The sequence below is a fragment of the Varanus komodoensis genome, unplaced genomic scaffold, assembly GCF_004798865.1.
Source record: "Varanus komodoensis strain SLA01 unplaced genomic scaffold, ASM479886v1 scaffold22, whole genome shotgun sequence".
NCBI classification, from domain to species: Eukaryota; Metazoa; Chordata; class Lepidosauria; order Squamata; family Varanidae; genus Varanus; species Varanus komodoensis.
The window spans coordinates 7,688,922-7,708,888 of NW_025335606.1; the positions used below are offsets into that span (position 1 = coordinate 7,688,922).

Genomic DNA, 19,967 nt, shown 5'->3' on the forward strand with positions numbered 1-19,967 from the left:
GATTGATATCCAATTTTTGCAAAGGAAATATAAACCAAGAATGGCTTTCATGTGGCCGAGGAACATCCAGATTAAATAATGCATCAGTTAGCAAGGCAATCATAGCACAAAAGCATGTGACCTGCCACCTGAAATCAAGTACCCAGAAAATCAGGGTAAAGAATCCCGGATTCTAACTCTCCACAATGAAATGGCCACACCACCCCTTTCATAGCCTTTGCAAAGGACAGCAGGTTCACCCAAATGTTCTACTAGGAGACCATCCCAATCATCTCTTACCGAGCAGGGTGAAAGCACGCCTGGTTTTTTCAAAGTCATCCGCATCATCCACACCTTCAATGGATGGCTCCCCTCCCATCGCTGTGTAGGTGAAGTCTTTGGCATGCGCTGGGAGAGAAGAAATGGAACGTGCAGGTTAGACAAAGCAAGCGACTCGTCACCTGCTAAGTCCTATTTCACACAGCACCATTTTAATAGATTTTCTTGGCAGCCAACACAATCACTCATAATTGCTTTTCACGGGATACATCCCAGAACATCCCACGAACAGCTGGCACTGCAGCCGAGGCAGCGCGCACGGTGACTGCGCCATGTATTCATGGGAAAGTAACTGTCTCAATAAAGTCCTACAAACTTGCCCTCAGTGCTCCCAGTCTTTCAGACAGGCGATCTCTTGGCATTCCAGGCCAAGTGGTGCTAGGACTCCTCTTTGGGGCAAGTCACTTGAAGCAGCACAGTCATGCCCTGCCTGAAGGATTACAAAATGACATCTTGCCACACTTCTTGAAAACATTTTACTCAGAGGAGTGTGCAACGATTTGTCATTTCAGGTGACACATCAATGCCACCTCCTCAGAGGCTGCGGTTTCCCCTAAGGCTTCAAAATGAATTAGGCTGAAAAAATGAAAGTTAACACGATCATGCACCAGAGGAAGAAAACATTTGCCTTCTAAAGTTGGCCATAAAGGAAAAAAGAATACAGCTGATGCTTCACTGCTGGCTTATAAGAGATAATCCCTGCTTAAAATGTATTTTTTCTACTCGACGATAACATACAGCAGACACTTACAGCTCTTTTATTCCATGATTTGTTCAGTGATTCTGCCTGATTAACTGGGCATCCAGTGAACTCTTGCTGGGGACAGCAGGAATGGCCCTTTTCTTCGTAACTTTCAGTTTTATTTTCCCTTAATCAAAAGTTCCCTTCAAAAGTTCCTGAGGGATTTTAACAACAACCAAGATGACTCAAAGGCTGACTGGAATCCCCTCCAAGACAGACAAAGCCAAGCTGCACTCCCAGGAGAGTGAAGAATGCTGCTTTGACTTCCAAGCCTGGCAAAATCTATGGGCAAGTCAACAAGTACATGTGCACCACTTGATTTCTCAAACCTTGCAGCTGAAGGCACAAAGGGATCCAATGGGAAAATGCGGTGTGTACAGTACAATGATGTGGAACCTCTGGCCCATGGGCCAAATTTGGTCTGCTAAGGTTCTGCATCTGGCTCATGCAGCCTCCTGGAGTACCTCCAGGAGGCAAGGCTGGGGATCAGTGCCTCACCTCCTAGAGGAATCCCTGCTGATAGCTGCAGTCTTAGGTTGGAGGTAACACTGGGAATGCAGAAGGTGGCAGGGACTCAGCCAGAACCAGCCAGAGCAGCTTCTCTTTCCAAAGCCAAAGTGCTTTGGATGGCGTCTGTCATGCAGACTCAGGGACTCAATCTGTAGCAAGAATACACTCTCTCTGGTGATGCCCACATCTCTGCTGCCGCCACCACCACCACCATTTGAACTAGAAGTTACTTCCATCAAGAGGCCGCTTCTCCCCTTGCTAAAACAACTCCTTCTGGGCAAGGCGACAAAAGCAACTCTTCCAGGAATGGAGAAGTCCAGTTCTTGGAAGGCTGCCATGGGGTGGAAGGCCAGGAGCTTTTCTGGATCATCCCAGAGTTCAGAACACTGGACTTACAGAAAGCCAGATTCCAGCTGAACCTCAGGAAAAACTCCGGACTGTTAGCACAGTACAACAATGGAACCAATGGCCCAGGATGGTTGTGGGCTCTCCACGCTGGAGGCCACCAAGAGGAAGCTGGACCACCATTTGTTAGGGATCCTTTACCTGAGACTCCTGCAGGAGGAGGGGGTTGGACTGAATGGCCTTAGTGGCCCCTTCCCGACTCAACTATTGTAAGATTCTAGGATTCCGTTAGTTCTCTGGACAGCTCCTCCTTCCTCCTGGTTCAAAGTTCAGCAGCCAAAAATGAGATGCAGAGTATGGTGGTGTGTGTAAAAGAGAGATAGATGGATGACGGATGATGGACAGATGGATAAAAGAGGCATAGCAGGCAGGTGAGAACTGGATGTTCGTACAGTTTCTTAAGGAGTCCTTGTATACTTTCCTCAGAATAAAAACATTAAACAGCACACATATAGTAGCCTCAGAAACTGAGAAGAAGCCACTGCCTGGTCTTTTTGCATTGGCTTCTTTTGCATGCCTCTACCGTGCTTCTTTCTGGAAGCCTCTACCATCAGTACTGCCAGTCCAAACTGAGCTCCGTGGAGAAAAGATGAAAATTTGAAAACTTCAACAATAAAAGAGTTGTAACAGATGAAAAATATTCCAGTGCACTCACTGCTTCTGACCAATTTGCATAAAGATTCCAAAGGTTTCACTGGGTTCCATTCATTTGTATATGATATATTCACACGCACAAGGCAAAAAACAAATGAAGCCAAACTTTAATTCCTATGCACTCTTCCCTTCATTTTTTAAAAAATCCCCTGAATGTTTGGCCAAAGATTGTCTGATCACTGCTGGAAAGGAGAACGTGCGCCTTGAAACAAACACTCCCACACTCCCTCCAAGAAACAAGCCTGGCTGGAGGCTGCAGACGCTTTCTCTCCTCAAAAGCTTTCAAGCCCAAAGAGAAAACACAATCATTTCCATCCAATTAAATATCTTATAGGAACGAAATCCCCCATCCACTCAGCTTTTCTCTGATTCCTGGCTTTTTCCATAAAAGATTTTCCCTGCAGACACTGGAGTTGAAAGCTGCTACCTTAATGGAGTAAAAAGGCTTTCCCTCTTTGCCGCAGGGTCTCTCTTTTTCCTTCCTCCTGTCCTGGGCTGGGTCCCTCCGTGCCCAACATTGTAAATAGGATCTGCACTGTTGTCTATCCAAGCAGCTTTTAAACAGAGGTTTCTTTTTTCTGGACTGTGATCTTGGTTCTTCAAAGCAAATGTGAAAGGAACCCCACAAAACCTACACTGCCAAAAGCCCTATTCAGCCACAGCAAGTCAAACAACTAGTTTTGCCTGCAGGGTGGAGTGTGGGATACTCCAGCCCTCCAAGGCTCCCAGAGAGGTAGGAGTCAATCCCCTGATTGCAGCAACTTTCCCCTACTGGTAATCGCGTGGTGATTTCCTGGCTCTTGGGCAGTGTTTCTCCGGTCTAAAAGGCTGAAATACTTCAGCAATGGGAGCTTAAAGTTTGAATAACTGGTCTTTGGGGGATTTTGTCCCTGGCCACCACTGGAATGCAGTTCCCGAGAGCTTCTACAAAATTAAATTTGGTCCTCGGACTGCAAGGAGCTCAACCTCATTGGCCTACATGGAGTAACAGTGGCTGCCCAGTGTTCCAGGCAAGAACCTTTCCAAGCCGTTGCTGAAGATGCTGTGGATTTTCTACACACAAGGCATGAGCACTACCACTGAGAAGACCAAGGAAACAGGTCCAAGGGAGACCTTGTCAAGCCAAGGCGTCCCCAAGAGGAACCTCTGGCTGCTTTGCCAACAGCTCCAACACCCCGATTTGTTTATATCCCAGTACAAGATGGAGCGAAGGAATAATGCCCCATTGAAGCGCCATGTTAGGCTACAGCCCAGATGAGGAAACCCAACTTACAGATGTTCTCTGCTGCATATTAAGGAGTTAGATACCCTAAGCTGCTTCTCAGAGGGAGAATGGAATAAAAAAAAAAAGGCTTTCTTCCACAAAACTATACAAGCCTTCTCTCACACGGCATCCTCCAGTTGTGCTGGACCACAATTTGCATCATTTCTGACCATCCCAACCCCAACAGCACCTGCACTATCTGAAGGTAATGGGAGAAGTAGTGTAGTATAGAATCAATGATTAATAGATGCCATCTTGATCAATTCAGGGTGCAGCCAGGAATTACATGGAAAGCAAGTTTCACTTATAACTCCAAACAATATTTGGCATCAGGTGCGTAACCCATTCCAGCTTACTAGGTCCTCTCCTGGCTATTTTAAATTGGTTTTCTGCCCTGCCCTCCCAGATAAAATAAAAAACAAGAAGTCTGACTTGAGGAAAACATGGGCTGAGAAGAGCTTTGCAGGGCTGAATCAGCTGGTACACAAGGGGTTAAGCCTTCCCTTCTCACGAAAACCTGTTCCTGCATATTAATTATTTGAGGAATTAGGGTGCAAGGAAAAGGCACTGTCAGGTTAACAGTGTTGTTCTATCCACAGTGAGCCCTTTTACATTAATGCTGGGTCTCAATTAATCCCTTCGAGAACACAGCCAAAGACAAAATGGACTTTGCGACGTCTTTTGAAACTCATTGCTCTGTTTCGTTTATTCCATTTTTGTACCTCAATAGCTGAGACTCTCTTGGCAGTTAACAAAAGTTAAAATTAAACAAGAGTTAAACACAGACACGCATACACCCACATTATTTTAAAAGAACAAAACTGTAACAGCAAATGCCATTATTCAGAATAAAAGCATAGCAGTGGTACAGAGTAAAACATAGAAACAGAGCGAGTCAGAAGGGGCCATCTAGTCTGACCCCGGCTCCAGCCGGCTCCGCTCACAACATGCCCACCATGTGCATGTCCAGCCTATCCTTGAACACCCTCACTGATGGGGCCTCAACCACCTCCCGTGGAAGCCCACTCCATACGGAAAATACAAAAGCAAAGTTTAAAAGTTAAACTACCAAAATGCTAGGAAAATAAGAAGGTCTTCAGCTATGTACACACCGATGCACTTGTGGCAAAGCAGCAGCGCCCGCTGGTGGTTCAGAGACAGGGTCAGCACCACGGATAGAAATGCCTGGACACCAGCTGAGGACCAATTCCCAACAGGGCCCCACTGACCCTCAAACCCTCTGGCCTGAGTCCCCACAAACCTGGAGCTGGCACTGGCCAAAGAGAGGAAGTTTGTCTTTCAGAACCGCTTACAGCAGTGTCTGGGTGCAAGGGGCAGCTTCTATGCCTCAAGTGGACATCCCATAGTTCAGCCCATTCCCTTTGCTCCCGGAGAACTTAATGGGAGCCACTGAGGCCAAATCTGCCAGTATTTATATAGCCCTTTCCTGTGCAAAGCACCAGTCTGTGTTCCATATCCAGGGCACAGTCATGGTCTTGTGGAATTTCAGGTGCAGCATCCTACAATTTAGGGAGTGTAACAGATAGATACTGCCGTTCTTTCAGGAAGATACTGACCATATAAGGGCAGCGGACTCACCCAGCGAAAGTTCTTTCAATTCAGGAAGATCGGCCGAGGCGCACAGCTGATAGAATATGTGATAGTTTCGCTCATCTGCTGCCTGGAAAGAAACACAGAGGTTTCAGACATTAGGGATTCAGTGAGTGTATAATTTAAAGGACCTCTTTTTCCTTCCTGCAGCTCTACTCAACCCTCACATTTCACACACATCCCGCCCCAAGAAGCCAGCTAAGGATGAGTTTTATTTTATTTATGTCAGCTAAAGTTAGCTGTAAACCTTGTGCAATTACTTTTAAATGAGAGGAAAAAAAGCGAGAGGCACCGTTCTGGCCTTCATTAATAAATGAAATGTCCGAGCCACTGTCCTTAAAAACCTGCAAGGGACAACATGGTTACTCCTATTTTAAAGCAGAACTAAGGTTGCGACACTGGAATCTTCCTACACCACACACAAATCTGTGGCTGAGCTGGGGTTTTAACCAAGGGCTTTCTGCATTCAGTAATGGCTGACTTTAAGGGAGATACGAAGAGATGCGAAATGCAGCTTCAGCTCTTCCATGGAAGCTGTTTTACAGTGACTCGGACCATTGGTTCATCTACCACACAGCTGCCAAAATGGACTGGCAACAATTCCCCAGGGCTTCTGACTGGGAAGGATTCTGAAGATTCAGGCAAGGACCGTCTGCATGGAGTCCATGCGCTGGACCACTGAGGAACCTTCCCTAAATGTAGAAAGCCGCCCTGTGCCACGTCGGCCAACTGGTTCAGCAGCTCAGCAGCCACTCCCCCGGGGTGCACGATGCCAGGAATTAAGCATGGGCCCCTTTGTGCGCAAAGTGTGGGCTCCAATGCTCAGCCATGTGTCTCTGACAGAACCAAGGTCATGCCAGATGCACTGATGTAGAAACCTTGCTCAAAATTAAGCAGGTCTGGATCTAGTCAGTGTCTGGATAGGGGACCTTGTTATATACTTTACATATGTATATACAAGGGGTCTTCAAAAAGTTTCCGTACTTTTAGATTTGGTATTTTATATATTTTTTGCTCATGGCATGAAAAAGTTGGTACAACGCTGGGAAAAATGCATCGCAAAGGAAGGTGACTATGTCGACGAATGATGTAATTTGTTTTTGGAATTCTTAATAAACAGTTTTAAAAAATGCAGACATTTCAGCTCCACTGGGGAGGTAGGTTGGTTACCTATGGTTCCCCCACCCCCAAAAGAGGAAATGCATCACCATTACAGGGGGCAGAAAAGGACAGTGCTCTGCATTGAATTTGCATATGCTAATATATAGGCATATCTGCAAATACAGAGATCTATAGTAGAATGGAACCCCTAAAAAATTGCTCCGTTTAGAGTGCTCCTGGTTAGGTGCCTAGCCTACCGGACAGTCTCTCCTTCAGGAGACTCCGTGGCATTCCACGTCTTCTCCACCTTTCCTCCACCTGCCACCACTGCCACTGGTCAGTTCCATGCCCAGGGATTCCGTTAGGGCTGCCTGAAGAGTTCACAATCCCCTGAGAGGTTATTTCTTAGCCCTCAGTTGTAGTCCAACTCTTGCCCGTCCCCCAAGCTTTCAGGTGTCTCCCCCTAGCACATGCTTGGTGTTATTTTGGGTACATAAAGATCCACACTTGAGTCCTGAGTTCCCTCTTAGTTTAAGAAGACCTTGCTACTTGTGTAAGGCGTGCCAGTTCTGAGCCAGTTTCAGTTTAAAAAGCACACCATTGCTGCAGTTTGAAGTTTGAGGAGGGTAAGTTAAGGCAATGTTAAGGCAGGATTTTCCATCCGAACATCCACCCAGTCAGGCATCAAAGGCATTTATACGCACCCAGGATCCCAAGTAGTTTTGGAGGGAAACCCTTGAAGCTTTAAACCTGAGCTAAGAAACCACCGCTGTAAAACTTTTGCAGAAGAAAAGGAGGACACCAGCCAGCATCAGTTCAATAGAATACAATACTGATAGCCTTGGAAATAAATCTCAGGAATTCAAATGATTTATAGATGAGCGGCCAGCCTTTGTTAATGTCAGCTTTTATGGGCATTCCTGTGAGGACGGTTTTCTGCCGGGAGCTTCATGGGAGTAGTTGGTGGGGTGAAGCTAACAGGAAAGTTCAGACCCAGTGGCAGACAAAACCATCCCCTTTTCTCTCCCTGAGAGTCAAAACTATTCTTGTTTTCTCTTTACTTTAGAATAGGGCACATGGCTCCAGTTCCAATCAGGACAGGATTACATCTTGTGTGTGTGTCAGGACTGGGGGAGTTCAGGAAGGAAATTGGTGGGACAGGTTTAATTCTCTCCTCCTAGCTTGTGCTGGTCCTTGTACACCTTTACTGTAAAGTAAAACAAGGAAGAAAGGAGCGAGCAAGGGAGGGAGGGAGGGATGGTAGGACAGACGGAAGGAAAGAAGGAAAAGGAATGGATTCGGCTACCTGCTATGCAATTAACTCAATGGGCTTGATTGATCTGCTCAATGGGCTACCACACAAGGGATTAATCACCTTGGCCAGAGATCTGAACTGATTACCTGCAGAGGTCTTTTGATATTAGGCCAAGGGTCAAACGATATTAGATTGAGGGCTGCACGTTTTGTGCCACTGCATTGACTGCCTCTGTGATAAATGGGTGACAATCAGCGGTGACCTTGCAAATGCTAAGAGGGTGCAACACTGCTGCGGATCCTTAGCACTGAGCTGAGCAGGGACAGAGACCAAAAGGAAGCCAAACGCATACGCCAAGTGCGGAACTCAGCCTGGTGAGTTAGAGCAAGCCTCTTCTTGTACCGTTTAACTGGACTCCTTGCAAAGAGAAACCCTTTGCTGTAGCATTTACATGTTACAGTGAAATGTTTTATAAAACGAAGTAAAAATGCAATGAGAAATTAAAGTTTTTTCTTTTCAGGAAATCTACTACTGCAACAAATTTTGGGATTTGCTGAAACAACCATTGCATTGTTCAGTGCAACTGGAGGGCAGTCTATCACACAGAACTACAAAGACCATGTGGTACAGGGCACAACTGCAAATTGTACTTCATACAAGGATACTGCAGTAGCCCTGTGCCAACTCTCCTGTTGCCCCAGTCCTGCTGCAAAGAAATGCGAAATTCCTGGTATGAAGAGACTCAGAGTGGGGCCAATACAGGACTCTGCTTTGAGGGAGGTGCACCACGTCAAACGCAATTGCCACGGTCTGCGGAGCTGTGCGGCTTATCCTGGTGGCTGCAAGTACTCGCAGGGCTGGTTCCAGGCCAGTAGGGATTAGAGCCATTGCTACTGTGGAAACCAGCAGGAGGGGCTAAAAAAGGCAGCTCAGCCCTGCCGAGCTTTGCCACATTACAAGTCTCTGAGGTTCCTGATCCAGCTCCTGCTCCAGTCTTGTGTCTTGTTTCCTAACTCTGCCTTTACTTTGCGTCCAGCTGCACCATGCCGGTATCTGACCCCTGCTTGTTCCTGACTAGTCTTCACTTCTGGCCCTTCTACATCTTGCTAAGTTCGTCACCTACTTCTGTCGCCCTTTGTCCAGTTAGGATGCTGCTTAGATTCTGGATCAGACAGCAACATGCAACTCAGTCCCAGAAACAAGGGCGAAGGAAGAATGAGAAAGGAACCAACCTGGAATACAACTCTTGACTTCTCGAGCAGATATGTCCTCATGTTGGCACCGATGATACAGTATCTTTTATCAAAACCAATCTGAATGTATTTCCCAAAGCGACTGCTGTTGTCATTTCGGGTTGTTTTCGCATTGCCGATTGCCTTTACAAAACAGAATAAAATATTACAAACAAAGGTCCTTTTTGCAAGAAAATGCATTAGCTCTCAAGTAAATTTTATAAACTTGCAGTTGCCTATAAATAAATAAAAATAGTTATATTAAAAGAAACAGAGAGAAAAGGGGAAATGGCAGCGACTGCTAAGTATCTTGTATAATAACACTGTTTAGCTCTCTTCCTGCTACGCCAGTTTTCAATTAGCAGGAAATATGGCGGTGCAGGTGGAGGGTTACATATGGGAGCATCCAAAAATGTGACTCTCCACCTGCAGTCCAATGCAAGAGTCAACAAAAGGGGCAAAACAGCCTGGTATGAAAAGATGCTCCTATTTCCATGAATTGCAAGCTCCACTTGGTCCAAACCATCTTTTGGTCAACATTTTATTTCTGTCCTGCCCCAACCTTATCTAAAAGTCTGAAAAGTCCCCCACTGTGTGTAATGACAGGACTAATTTTGGGAGTGTACTGTTCGCAGGGCTGAGCGTATGCTACAATTCTGCAGGCGTGCTAAGTGAGAGCAAAGGAGCAATCTTATGCATGAGTAAGAAGGACGAAGAGGCCTACAACTCCCATCATTCTCCAGTCAGTATGGCTGGGGAATACTGGGAACTGTGGGGCTTTTTTGTCCACAAATATGCATAGAATCATACTCTACACCAAGATTTTAGCCCATATGACTGAGCAGATAATCTTCTAGTCTACAGTCAAACAATCCACTTGACAGCAAAATGACTTTGAAAAGTCCCCATGTTGAGCCAATCACAGAATTAATGGCGACATAAGGTGGGCTTAAATGAGATTTACATCCCCATCATAATTTAAGCTAAACAGGATATATACTTTGTGTCTACAAGGAAGAAAATGACAATGATATGAAATTTATGAAAGTAACCTCTCTCTCTTGTTGTAGTTCATAAAATATGAACAAGCTTCTTTTTAAACACCGGCATGCATGAAGCAACCTTGACAGAGTAGCGATAAAATGACTTCAAATGATACCAAAGAGTCTGCCATGTTCTTAGACTAGCAACATACCAAGCAATTTCCACAGATAAAATTGCTTCCAGGAAACATGCCCACAGCAGCCAGCATTCGAAGGCAAGCTCCCACAGATCTTAGAGACAGCAAGTCGCCATCTCGACTAGTAACTACCATGTCTCCGTGAAAATAAGACTGGGTCTTATAGTAATTTTTGCTCCAAAAGGCACACTAGGGCTTATTTTCAGATGATGTCTCATTTTTTCATGTACAACGATCTTTATTTATTCATGTACAAAAATCTACATTTATAAAAATACAGTCATGCCATCATCTTCTGGAATATCGTTATAGCTCTCCAAACTCTGAATTGTGTTGCAACAGACGTACTAAATGCGTCCGTCTGGCTGATGATCTTACCTGGGGCTTATTTTTGGGGTAGGGTTTATATTACGAGCATCCTGAAAAATCATGCTAGGGCTTATTTTCCAGTTAGGTCTTATTTTTGGGGAAACAGGGTATTAGCAGCATTGCCCTCCATGAATAGGAGGGAATGAGGGGAATCTGAGGAAAATTTTATCTTCCCTCCTTTTTGTGGGTCAAATAGCTTTCCCAAATTCCTGTGAGAAGCAGCAAGACAAAAGCTACCAGCCACCAAAGGATGCATGTGTGCCGAGCTAAATGTAAACAATGATCATTGTGGAATTGCATCTGATCAAACACGCTTTGGACAGCTGAGCTGGTGCTGATAGCCATGTGGACAGAGCTTCTTACCCGTTGATAAAGCTTACTGTTTCACTCAAATATTTCAGCATCCAGATGAGGCCTAAAGGAAACTGTCTGCCACTGACAACGTTCACCTTCAAATTCACACAGCTGATGTACTCTAACACCGTAACAATATCTAACCCAAACACCCATCAGTGAGCAATAGCATGGTTTGGATTGGTACCATTTAGTTCCCCTGGGGCAGTTACTTCTTGAAACGGTATTTTAGTATTAGCATTAAAAGCATAAGGACATTTTTTAAAAGCATGCTGGCCCAGACCCAAGATCCATGTAGGCCAGCTCTCCGTACACACGGTGGCCAACCAGCTGCCCACAGGATCCCTCCAGCAGGATGGGCGCAGGCCCTCCACCTGCCCAGCTCCTCAGCAACTGCTGCATGCAGGCAGCCCACCGCTGGTGAAGAAGGCAGCCCATAGCCAGCAAGGCAGGTAGCCACAGGTAGCCCCCTCCCGCGCGAATTGCTCCAATCCCCTTTTAAAGCCATCCACATATTTACTGCCCTTCTCTGCAATTTTTTCCAACTTAATAACATCCTTTTTCAGGTACGGAGACCAGAACTGAGCACAATAGTCTAAGGGTGGTCATACAAAGATTTGTATAAAGGGAGTAAGATCTTGGCAGTTCTATTTTCTATTCTGTTCATAATTATGCCTAGCATGGAGTTTGCCTTTTTCACAGCAGCTGGACAATGGGCAGTATTATTATTATTATTTCATTTCTATACCACTCTCTGGGCAGCTTACTACACTGTAAAGAACAAAACCATAAAATTCAATGCAAATAACATAAAATCAAGCAGCCTTAAAATGGATTTAAAATAGCTAAAACATACAGAACGCTTCCGTCTTTCTCCCTCTTCTCTGCCTTGACCGTCCTTAGCCTCATTTCCCCACACTGCTGCCACATATGGTGGGCTACACTGATGCACAGTTTGCTCACGTATGTCTGCGTTCACGTATGTTTGTGACAAAACTACATGGTGCCGCACGGTCAAATGGTGTTAGCGGCAAATACTAGGAGAGTTGTGGCTGAGAAGAATGGTGCCAAACAGCCTGAAATGACCTGTAAGGCCCTAAATGGCTTGAGTCCTGGATACCTGAAGGAGCACCTTCTTCCCTATGTGCCAGTCTGCCCCTTGAGATCCGAGGCAGAGGTCCTTCTCCGGGAGTCCTCTTTGAAGGAAATCAGGAGGGTAGCTACTCGGAGAAGGGCCTTTTCTGCAGCGGCACTCCAACTGTGAAGGAGCCTGATTAGCTTAACTAACACCATTTGCTTTTGTAAACAGCCACTTGCATAGGAGCTTGATTAGCATAACAAAAGCCATTTGCTTTTTATGGAATGCGCTCCCCAAAGAGGTCTGCCTGGCACCCTCGTTATTTGTTTTTCGGCGCCAGGCTAAGACCTTTTTATTTAAAACTTCTTTTAATTGTTAAATTATTTGTATTTATAGGATTTTAAATTTTTAGCCGAGATGCACTGGGGGTTTTTAAATATATTTTTTATTGTTATATTGTTATTATTTGTGTATTTATGTATTTGTTTCGGTTGTGAGCCGCCCCGATGCTTCATTGCGATGGGGGCGGCATAAAAATGTTTTAAATAAATAAATAAAACTGCTTCGTAGAGGAAAAGGGAAGGCAAAAGAATGTTGATAAAGGGAGACAAAGAGGTAGTGAGTGATCACTACCTGTGAGGGGGTTGGACGTAGATAAGCGCCTGCACGAGGCCAGACATGCCATGGACATGCAGACCCCGCAAGGGGATTGGGGAAAGGGTCAGGCAGATCCTGAGTGGGAGGGAACAACGGGGGCGAGATTCAGTGGAAAAAGAGAGGAAAAGGAGGAATGCCTGTGTGTCGCTGCCTGCCTGCGTGTAGGGAGCGGACACCCGGTTGCTTTGCTCAGCTGAATGAAGAAAACTGGATGAATCTCCGCCTGACTGAACCTCATTGGCACTTGGCTTGGTGGGCCTGTAAGTCACCTGGCTAGCAGGGACATCAACAGTGGAACACACTCCCCAGGGAGGTTCACTTGGCACTGTTGCTTTATTCTTTTCGGCATCAGGAGAAGACCTTATTTTCCCAACATTTTACCAGTTAATTGGTTTTATCCTTGTTTTTCATCATTTATCAGATGCACTGTGTTGTGTGTTGTATACGGTTGTTTTGTTTTGTTTTTTGTAAGCCATCCATAGACTTTAAGTATTGGGGCGACATATAAAATTTTTAAATAAATAAATGGTTTGCAGATGGTTCCATGGAAGGCACTTCTCGAATCTCTCAAACACAGTGGCAAGTGATTTTCGAAGAGCCTAATTAATATATTAACTGAAGCTCTCCTGCAAGCAGCAGAATGCACTATGAGGGCTCCTCCAAGTAGGACCACCTAAATTCCCTGTGAAATTTGCTCATCAAAGGATTTACCTTCTCATGCCCGATTTATGGTACCTGAGTTTGCTAATTTCGTCCTTTCATCAATGCTCTCTTAAATGAAACATTCTGTCATTAGAGCACTACCTCTCAAGGATCAGAACATGGAATCTCAATTACAGTCCCTGGGACCCGATTGGCTGTGTTAACAGATAGGCAGGGAGGGAGGAGCCATGGATTGCTGCAAGCGGATGGATCTGAGGCAAATGCCATCCTAAGGCATATAAGCACAGCAGGGGGTAGTGTAAAAGTAAAACAGCCCAGGGGCGGATGAACAGCTCCACTCAGATGGCCCCAAAATTATAAAAAGGCAAGCAGGCCTAACAGGACCCCATCATATATCATGAGACAACTATCCAAAGCTCTGAAGGAATGCAATTGGAAGACTGCTGCTCTTCCACTGCTGCTGTTTCGAAAAGATCTAGCTTGGAAACTAGAAATGTATTTGTATTCATCGCGGGCAAGGCAGCCTGTTTACTACTGGGTTGCACCTATCAAGAGAGCTATTGGAAACATGGCTTGCAAAACGGCAGCCATCGAGACACACAAGAAAGGGTTGTGTGTGGCAAGGAATGGAAGGGGACTCCATTCACAACAAGCCTCTCAGTGCACACAGAGAGACCCCTTGCACACCCGGGGCACACGCTGGAGCACCAGGATGTCTGGGGCGCCTTCTCATACCAGATTCTGGCTGAAGAGTAGCACGGCAAAAGCTCAAACCACAGCACGGGGCACCAAGGTGACCACAAATACAAAGCTTAGGTCCAGCCAGGATTGGGGGGCCAGAGCTGGAACTGCAGACAGACGCTCCTGGGGCTCGGTGTGTGTGTGTGTGTGTGTGTGTGTGTGTGTGTGTGTGTGTGTGAAAAGATTAGAGTCTGGGCCTGCAGAGGTTTGTCCAGGACCCCAGGAGACATGTCTGAGGTCAAAGAGGGTTGCTGGACTGGTTCTTCGGGTTGGCCGAGTCTTTTTGCCCAAGCCTCTTTCTTGGACGAGTTTCCCTAAGGGTCTAACTTTGCTCCTCATACCAGAGTGAGAACAAGATCTACCCCAGAGTACTGTCCCCCTCGTGCAGCACTTTAACTTTTAGGATTAGGTGAAGCTTGAATCTACCTGCATATGAGAATTTTGGGAGGGTGGCATACAGGAAAGTCCACGCAGCTTGAGCTCCCTGCACGGCGCCAGCTCATTGCTTCTTTTCACGCCCTGCTCTTCTCCTAAATGTGCTTTTGGCTCCTAGTACATATGACGGGGAGCAGGCCTGAGGCTGGGTAGTTTTGATGAAACCCTGGGGAACTTACTCTAGCTCAGGTTATAGAAGGAGGGACAGGATTTGCTTAAAACAAATCTGGTAACACAGGAAAATTGAAACAAAGGAGGACAAAATAGCATCTTCGAAAGGAGCCTTCAGGAACAGTGCTAATGGAAGCTTGATTTCCTAAGCTTGCCATTCAAGTAAGGACCTTAAAAAAACCATACAGCAAGAAAGTAGTACCAATTTATATCCAATCTTCAAAAGATCTTAAGAACAGATTTCCTTAAACCAGGTAAATTTGGTAATTCTAAAGGCAGAATAATCTGATATTTCTAAAAGCAGAATATAAACCACCACCTGGAACTGTTGACCGTGTTATATGCTACCCAGAGGAGAAGTCATGGCAGCAAACCTATGTCAGTAGCACCACAAACACAAGAGCAGATCTCCAAAATCTGAACCAATTGAGCCAGAAAAATTATTACCACCAGCACTTGCTCTGTGGGAAGAAGCAATGAGCTGATAAAGTATTTTTTTTACCACTGGAAATCCTTAACCCCGAACCTCTGGTTTTAGAGATTTCACTATGCTTTGCCCAGATTTTAAATCTTTTTTTTTTAACCATAAGGACTAGAAACTTATTTGTATTCATAAAAAAGTATCTGTAAGCAATTAATTCTGTACCTAACACTAGTATATTTTCAACAAGTGCACAGCACACACATCATATGTTCTGTAAACTGGTCTTTGCAGCTCACAGCAGGAAATATTTTTACACAGGCATAAATAAAACCAGGTCAGCAGTGAAAGAAACATTAACTTAACACTGCATCATTAAAGAAGCATTCATGTCTACTCATGTGGCACTCATTTCCTGAAACATCAAGTGGATATTTGCAACCTTCACTAGGAAAGCCCTCTAGTCCCAGCTAAATAATTATGCAGCGCTGGCCATTCTCCCAGAGTGATGTGGTGCTGACAGTCTCTGCAATAAATTCAGTGGCTAATCAATATTTCCTTGGGGAAAATACTGAGGAACGCAGAGGGACAGCAAGCCATGTTCCAGGTGCTCTGGAGAGCAATGAAGCCATAAAAACCAGGGCAGCAAAAAGAAGGCTCTGTGTCCCAGCTCGCAATCCCAAAAGGAGGATTTGCATGGAACTAGGAGAGTCCAAACCCTAAATTCCTGGGCTAGACAAAAAGGTGTGGAAGAAGTCCTTCTGGCAGAGAGGAGCTCACACGGCCAGGGACAATGCTGCTTGAACTGACCCTCTAGTTGCAGGTGGCCACTGGCTATTAGCACTCCCGGAATGTGGCAGGTGGCCACAAGCAAGCTATTAGCACTCCCGAAATCTCCAGGATGGATTCCAACACCTGCACCACTCACAGAGCACCTGTTGCTCCAACACGGAGATGCTGAATCTCCACGTTTCCTGCTAGCACAGGAACGGCCACGGCTGTCCCCGTCTCAGATCAGTGAGAACAGTACAAGTGCAAGAGGGTGGACCAGGTTCAGCCAGCAGTGGGATGAGTGGACCCCAGTGCCTATCAGCCCCAAGCAGAGAGCATGAGGCAGTGAACGCTCCTGCAGCCAGCCCAGGTTCTTCCTGCTGGGACATGCGTGGGACTCCGTGTCTCTCTCAGAACAGAGAAAGGCAAAATGCCTTGCAGAGCAGCATGTCACTCTGATGTCCCCACGTCAGGGGCAGAGGGATTCCCCCAGGTGCTGCACTGGGGTAAAAAGGCAGCCACAAATCCTGATGAAGATGGACCCAAAGTAGTAAAAATGACAGATGCTTCTCCAGGGAGAGGTCGCTTCCAGAAAAATTCAAAATGAATTCTAGAAGGAACATCCAAAAAATATTCTGACCGAAGCCAAAATGTTTTCATTACGATGAGTGCTATCTCTGGAGAGCACTGTGCATCCCCATTTTTTTTCCAGCATGTTTCACAGCTCTTACTTCATTTATCCTCCTATATTCAGTGTGATGCTGAGAGTTAATTATTTTCTCATTGGATCTGAACCCACGCAAGGGACCATCTGTCTGCAGCTGTCTAGTACTGGATGTGATTAACTCCTCAAATGGTTTTTCATTCTGTTTCTGAATTTTGTGTTGAATTTTATTTATTGTATCAGTGGTTTTTATTTTTTATTAATTGTTCTTAATTACCCAGAATACTTCAGCTATTGGGTGGTATACAAATGAAATAAAGGAACAAAAACAGCAAACTGAACACTCTGCATGTCCTATTCCCTCAACCCAAATGGCCAGCCAGCTCCCCAGCATCCAATGGACCAGCCAACACGCACCACATGGAAAGGCCAAATTTCAATCTGAATTCAGCTTTCAGGAACTGAGGATGTCTATTTCATCCCCTTTTGTTGCTGGAGATAAAAGGAAGCACTTCTTCAGCCAGTATGTAGCCAAACTGTGGAATTCGCTGCCATGGGAAGTAGAGATGGCCTCCACACTGGGTGGCTTTAAAAGGGGTTGGACAGATTCATGGTGGTGGGGAGGCTACCCATGGCTACTAGCCTTGCTGGTCATGACCTGCCCTCTTCCCCAGAGGTGCCTGCCCACATGCACCAGTTGCTGAGGACCTGGGCAGGTGGAGGTCTTGTGCCCACCCTGCTGGAGGGATCCTGTGAGCAGCTGGTTGGCCGCTGTGTGAACGGAGTGCTGGACCTGGGTCTGATCCAGCATGTTCTTATGGGACTACATGACTCATGTACAAGAAAATCTCAAATGACAAAGGTTTAGGCTTTTTGCTTTGCATGGGGAGGCAGAAGACAGGCACTAGATGGAAAAAGCTGGATACAGCGATGGTTTCTTTCCTCTCACAGAACACATGACACCTCTCCTAATATGATTCTGTCTGTAGACTACAATCAGCACCTGAGACCATCTTCTGAGGGAATTTTGGCAAAAATTATTACCACCAGCACTTGCTCTGTGGGAAGAGGCAATGAGCTGATAAAGTGGGGTTTTTTACCACTGGAAATCCTTAACCCTTGAGCTTCTGGCAAAAAGAGAGGGCCTTTTAGTGGTGACCACCCCATAGCTCCACAGCAAAGTCTGCCTGGGGCCGATGTTGTCATCTTGTTGACTCCAGGTGAAACCTTTCCTTTACACCCAGGCATCTGATAGCATATGTTTGGCTAACTTGCATTGTTTCATCATGTTATGCTATCTCTTCGTCAATGTCTTAATCTATTTTAAATTGTTTTCCATGTTTGAATGTTTTCATTTCTGTTGCAAAGCATCTTGAATCTTTTCTGAGAAAGACACTCCAGATCTACTGCTGCTAACAATGAAAAGGAGGAGGGCAGAAATTGGTGTTATCATATGAAAAGGCCACTGGATCTCGGGAAGGCAGAACAATGGAACTTCGGCACAGGGCACACTCAGTTTAGGAGTTCACTGCCATGAGATGTAACGAGGACCAGCAGCCTAGTTGGCTTATTCAAATTCATGGATTAATCAGATTCGTGGAGGACAAGCCGTCAATGTTATGAGCCCTAAGGCTCTATTGAACTGCCATGGTTTGGAAGCAATAATGAACTGAATACCAATTCTGGAGGAAGCAGAGATGCATTTTGCCTTCGGGGCCCATTTATTGCCTTCCCCAAAGCATCCAGTTGGCCATTGTGGAAAGCACGATACTTTCAGGGGTCAGACTAGATGGCCCAGGAGGCCCCTTCTGACTCACTCTGTTTCTATGTCTCTATGCATTTCACTCTGTTGCTTTCTGCCCAGCATTCTAACCTATCAAGGTCACCCTGGATCTTATATCTGTCTTCCAGTGTATTTGCTATGCCACCCATCTTTGTGTCACCCACAATTTAATTATCTTTCCTTGCATTTCTTTATCCAAATCATTAATACAAACATTGAAGAGCACTGGGCCCAGGACTGAACCCTGTGGTACCCACTTGTTACCTCTTCCCAGTTTGAGAAGGTGCCATTGATGAGCACTCTTTGAGTCTGATTATGCAGCCAACTGTGGCTCCACCTGCACTATCAAGTCTGCCTTTTGCTCGTTTGGTAATCAGGATGTTGCGGGGCACTTCATCGAAGGTTTTGCTAAAGCCTAAATAGATCACGTCCATTCCCACAGTCCATTTGCACAATACTGATCTGAATGTCACACTTCCAATTATTTGGAATACTTGAGCTTTATCAGTTATTTTACTATATGCATCCTGATTATTTTACGTCCACAATTTTCACCTGAAATACTTCTGGGGATGATCTCTCCTTGTTGCTGTATCCCAGCTGCGGTGACTCATTCTGTGCACTCACCTTTCCACGCAGAAGCTTAGTACATGACATGAAGTGCATGACGTAAATTTCCCTTTCTCTCTGTCTCTCATGAAGAACCGGCCATGTACGAGTGAGTTCTTACCTCCATTATAGGACTGGAAGCCAAGACCTTCTCCTCAATATTAGCTTCACTGGATGAGCCTCCAACAGTTGCAAAGTAACGCATAGCATACTTGGCTGAAACGGTTTTGCCAGCGCCAGACTCCCCACTAACAATAATGGACTGGTTCTTCTCATCCCTGTAGGATAACGAACGAAGGAAACATGAGCATTAATCTCTCAGCATTCCTTTCTTCCCCTGCCAACTGGTGGCAGTTCATTCATCTTTATCACTCCGTATTGCCCGTCACTCATTTCCGTGCCATTGCTCTGTACAAGGGCAAAGGTTCTTCCATGCTGGGCACATGCAGAATTGATATCCTGGAAAAAAATCTCAGCTCCCAGTGAAAGTTCAAAGTTCAGCTTATTTAGCCATAATCGATGTAATTGCTTAAGGCAAAAAAATCCTCATTTACAACCTTGGTGCAGTACCATTTGTCAATGAACAGCACGGTCTGTTCTTCTAAATTGTTCCACCAAACGTCCAAGCACCACAGTGTTATCGTGGGATGTCTAACTCTGATAGGAAACTCAGTCTTCCTTATTATAGGCTATTAATGCAATTTCCCCCAGAGGGATGGAAATTCTATCATTCTTAATGTCTTGATATAGTGGGCAGATTAGTAAGCAGCATTCTGAAGTCTCCACTATTGGCACGTGGGCTGTGATTATATCTAACAGTAGCGCACAAACTCTGACTTATTAAACCACCATGTAGATAACCAAGCATCTTGGAACATGCAGCCCGTTCATTCTTTCTTTGCTGGCTTAGTCCATGCAGAGGGTTGTAAGTGATACGGCTGCTAAAAGCTTTGGTAATCTAGCCAGCATCTTGATTACT

At 45.4% G+C, this 19,967-nt stretch overlaps 1 protein-coding gene across 1 annotated transcript in view; it reads right to left on the reverse strand.

Moving 5' to 3' along the window:
• MYO5B (myosin VB) overlaps positions 1–19,967 on the reverse strand; it is a 211,019-nt gene that overhangs the window by 145,549 nt on the left and 45,503 nt on the right. Inside the window, exons 2-5 of the mRNA XM_044431198.1 lie at positions 19,110–19,266; positions 9,093–9,236; positions 5,493–5,574; positions 280–387 (exon numbers count right to left, since the gene is read on the reverse strand). Coding sequence (XP_044287133.1) covers positions 280–387; positions 5,493–5,574; positions 9,093–9,236; positions 19,110–19,266 — 491 coding nt within the window. The remainder of the gene's footprint in view (positions 1–279; positions 388–5,492; positions 5,575–9,092; positions 9,237–19,109; positions 19,267–19,967) is intronic.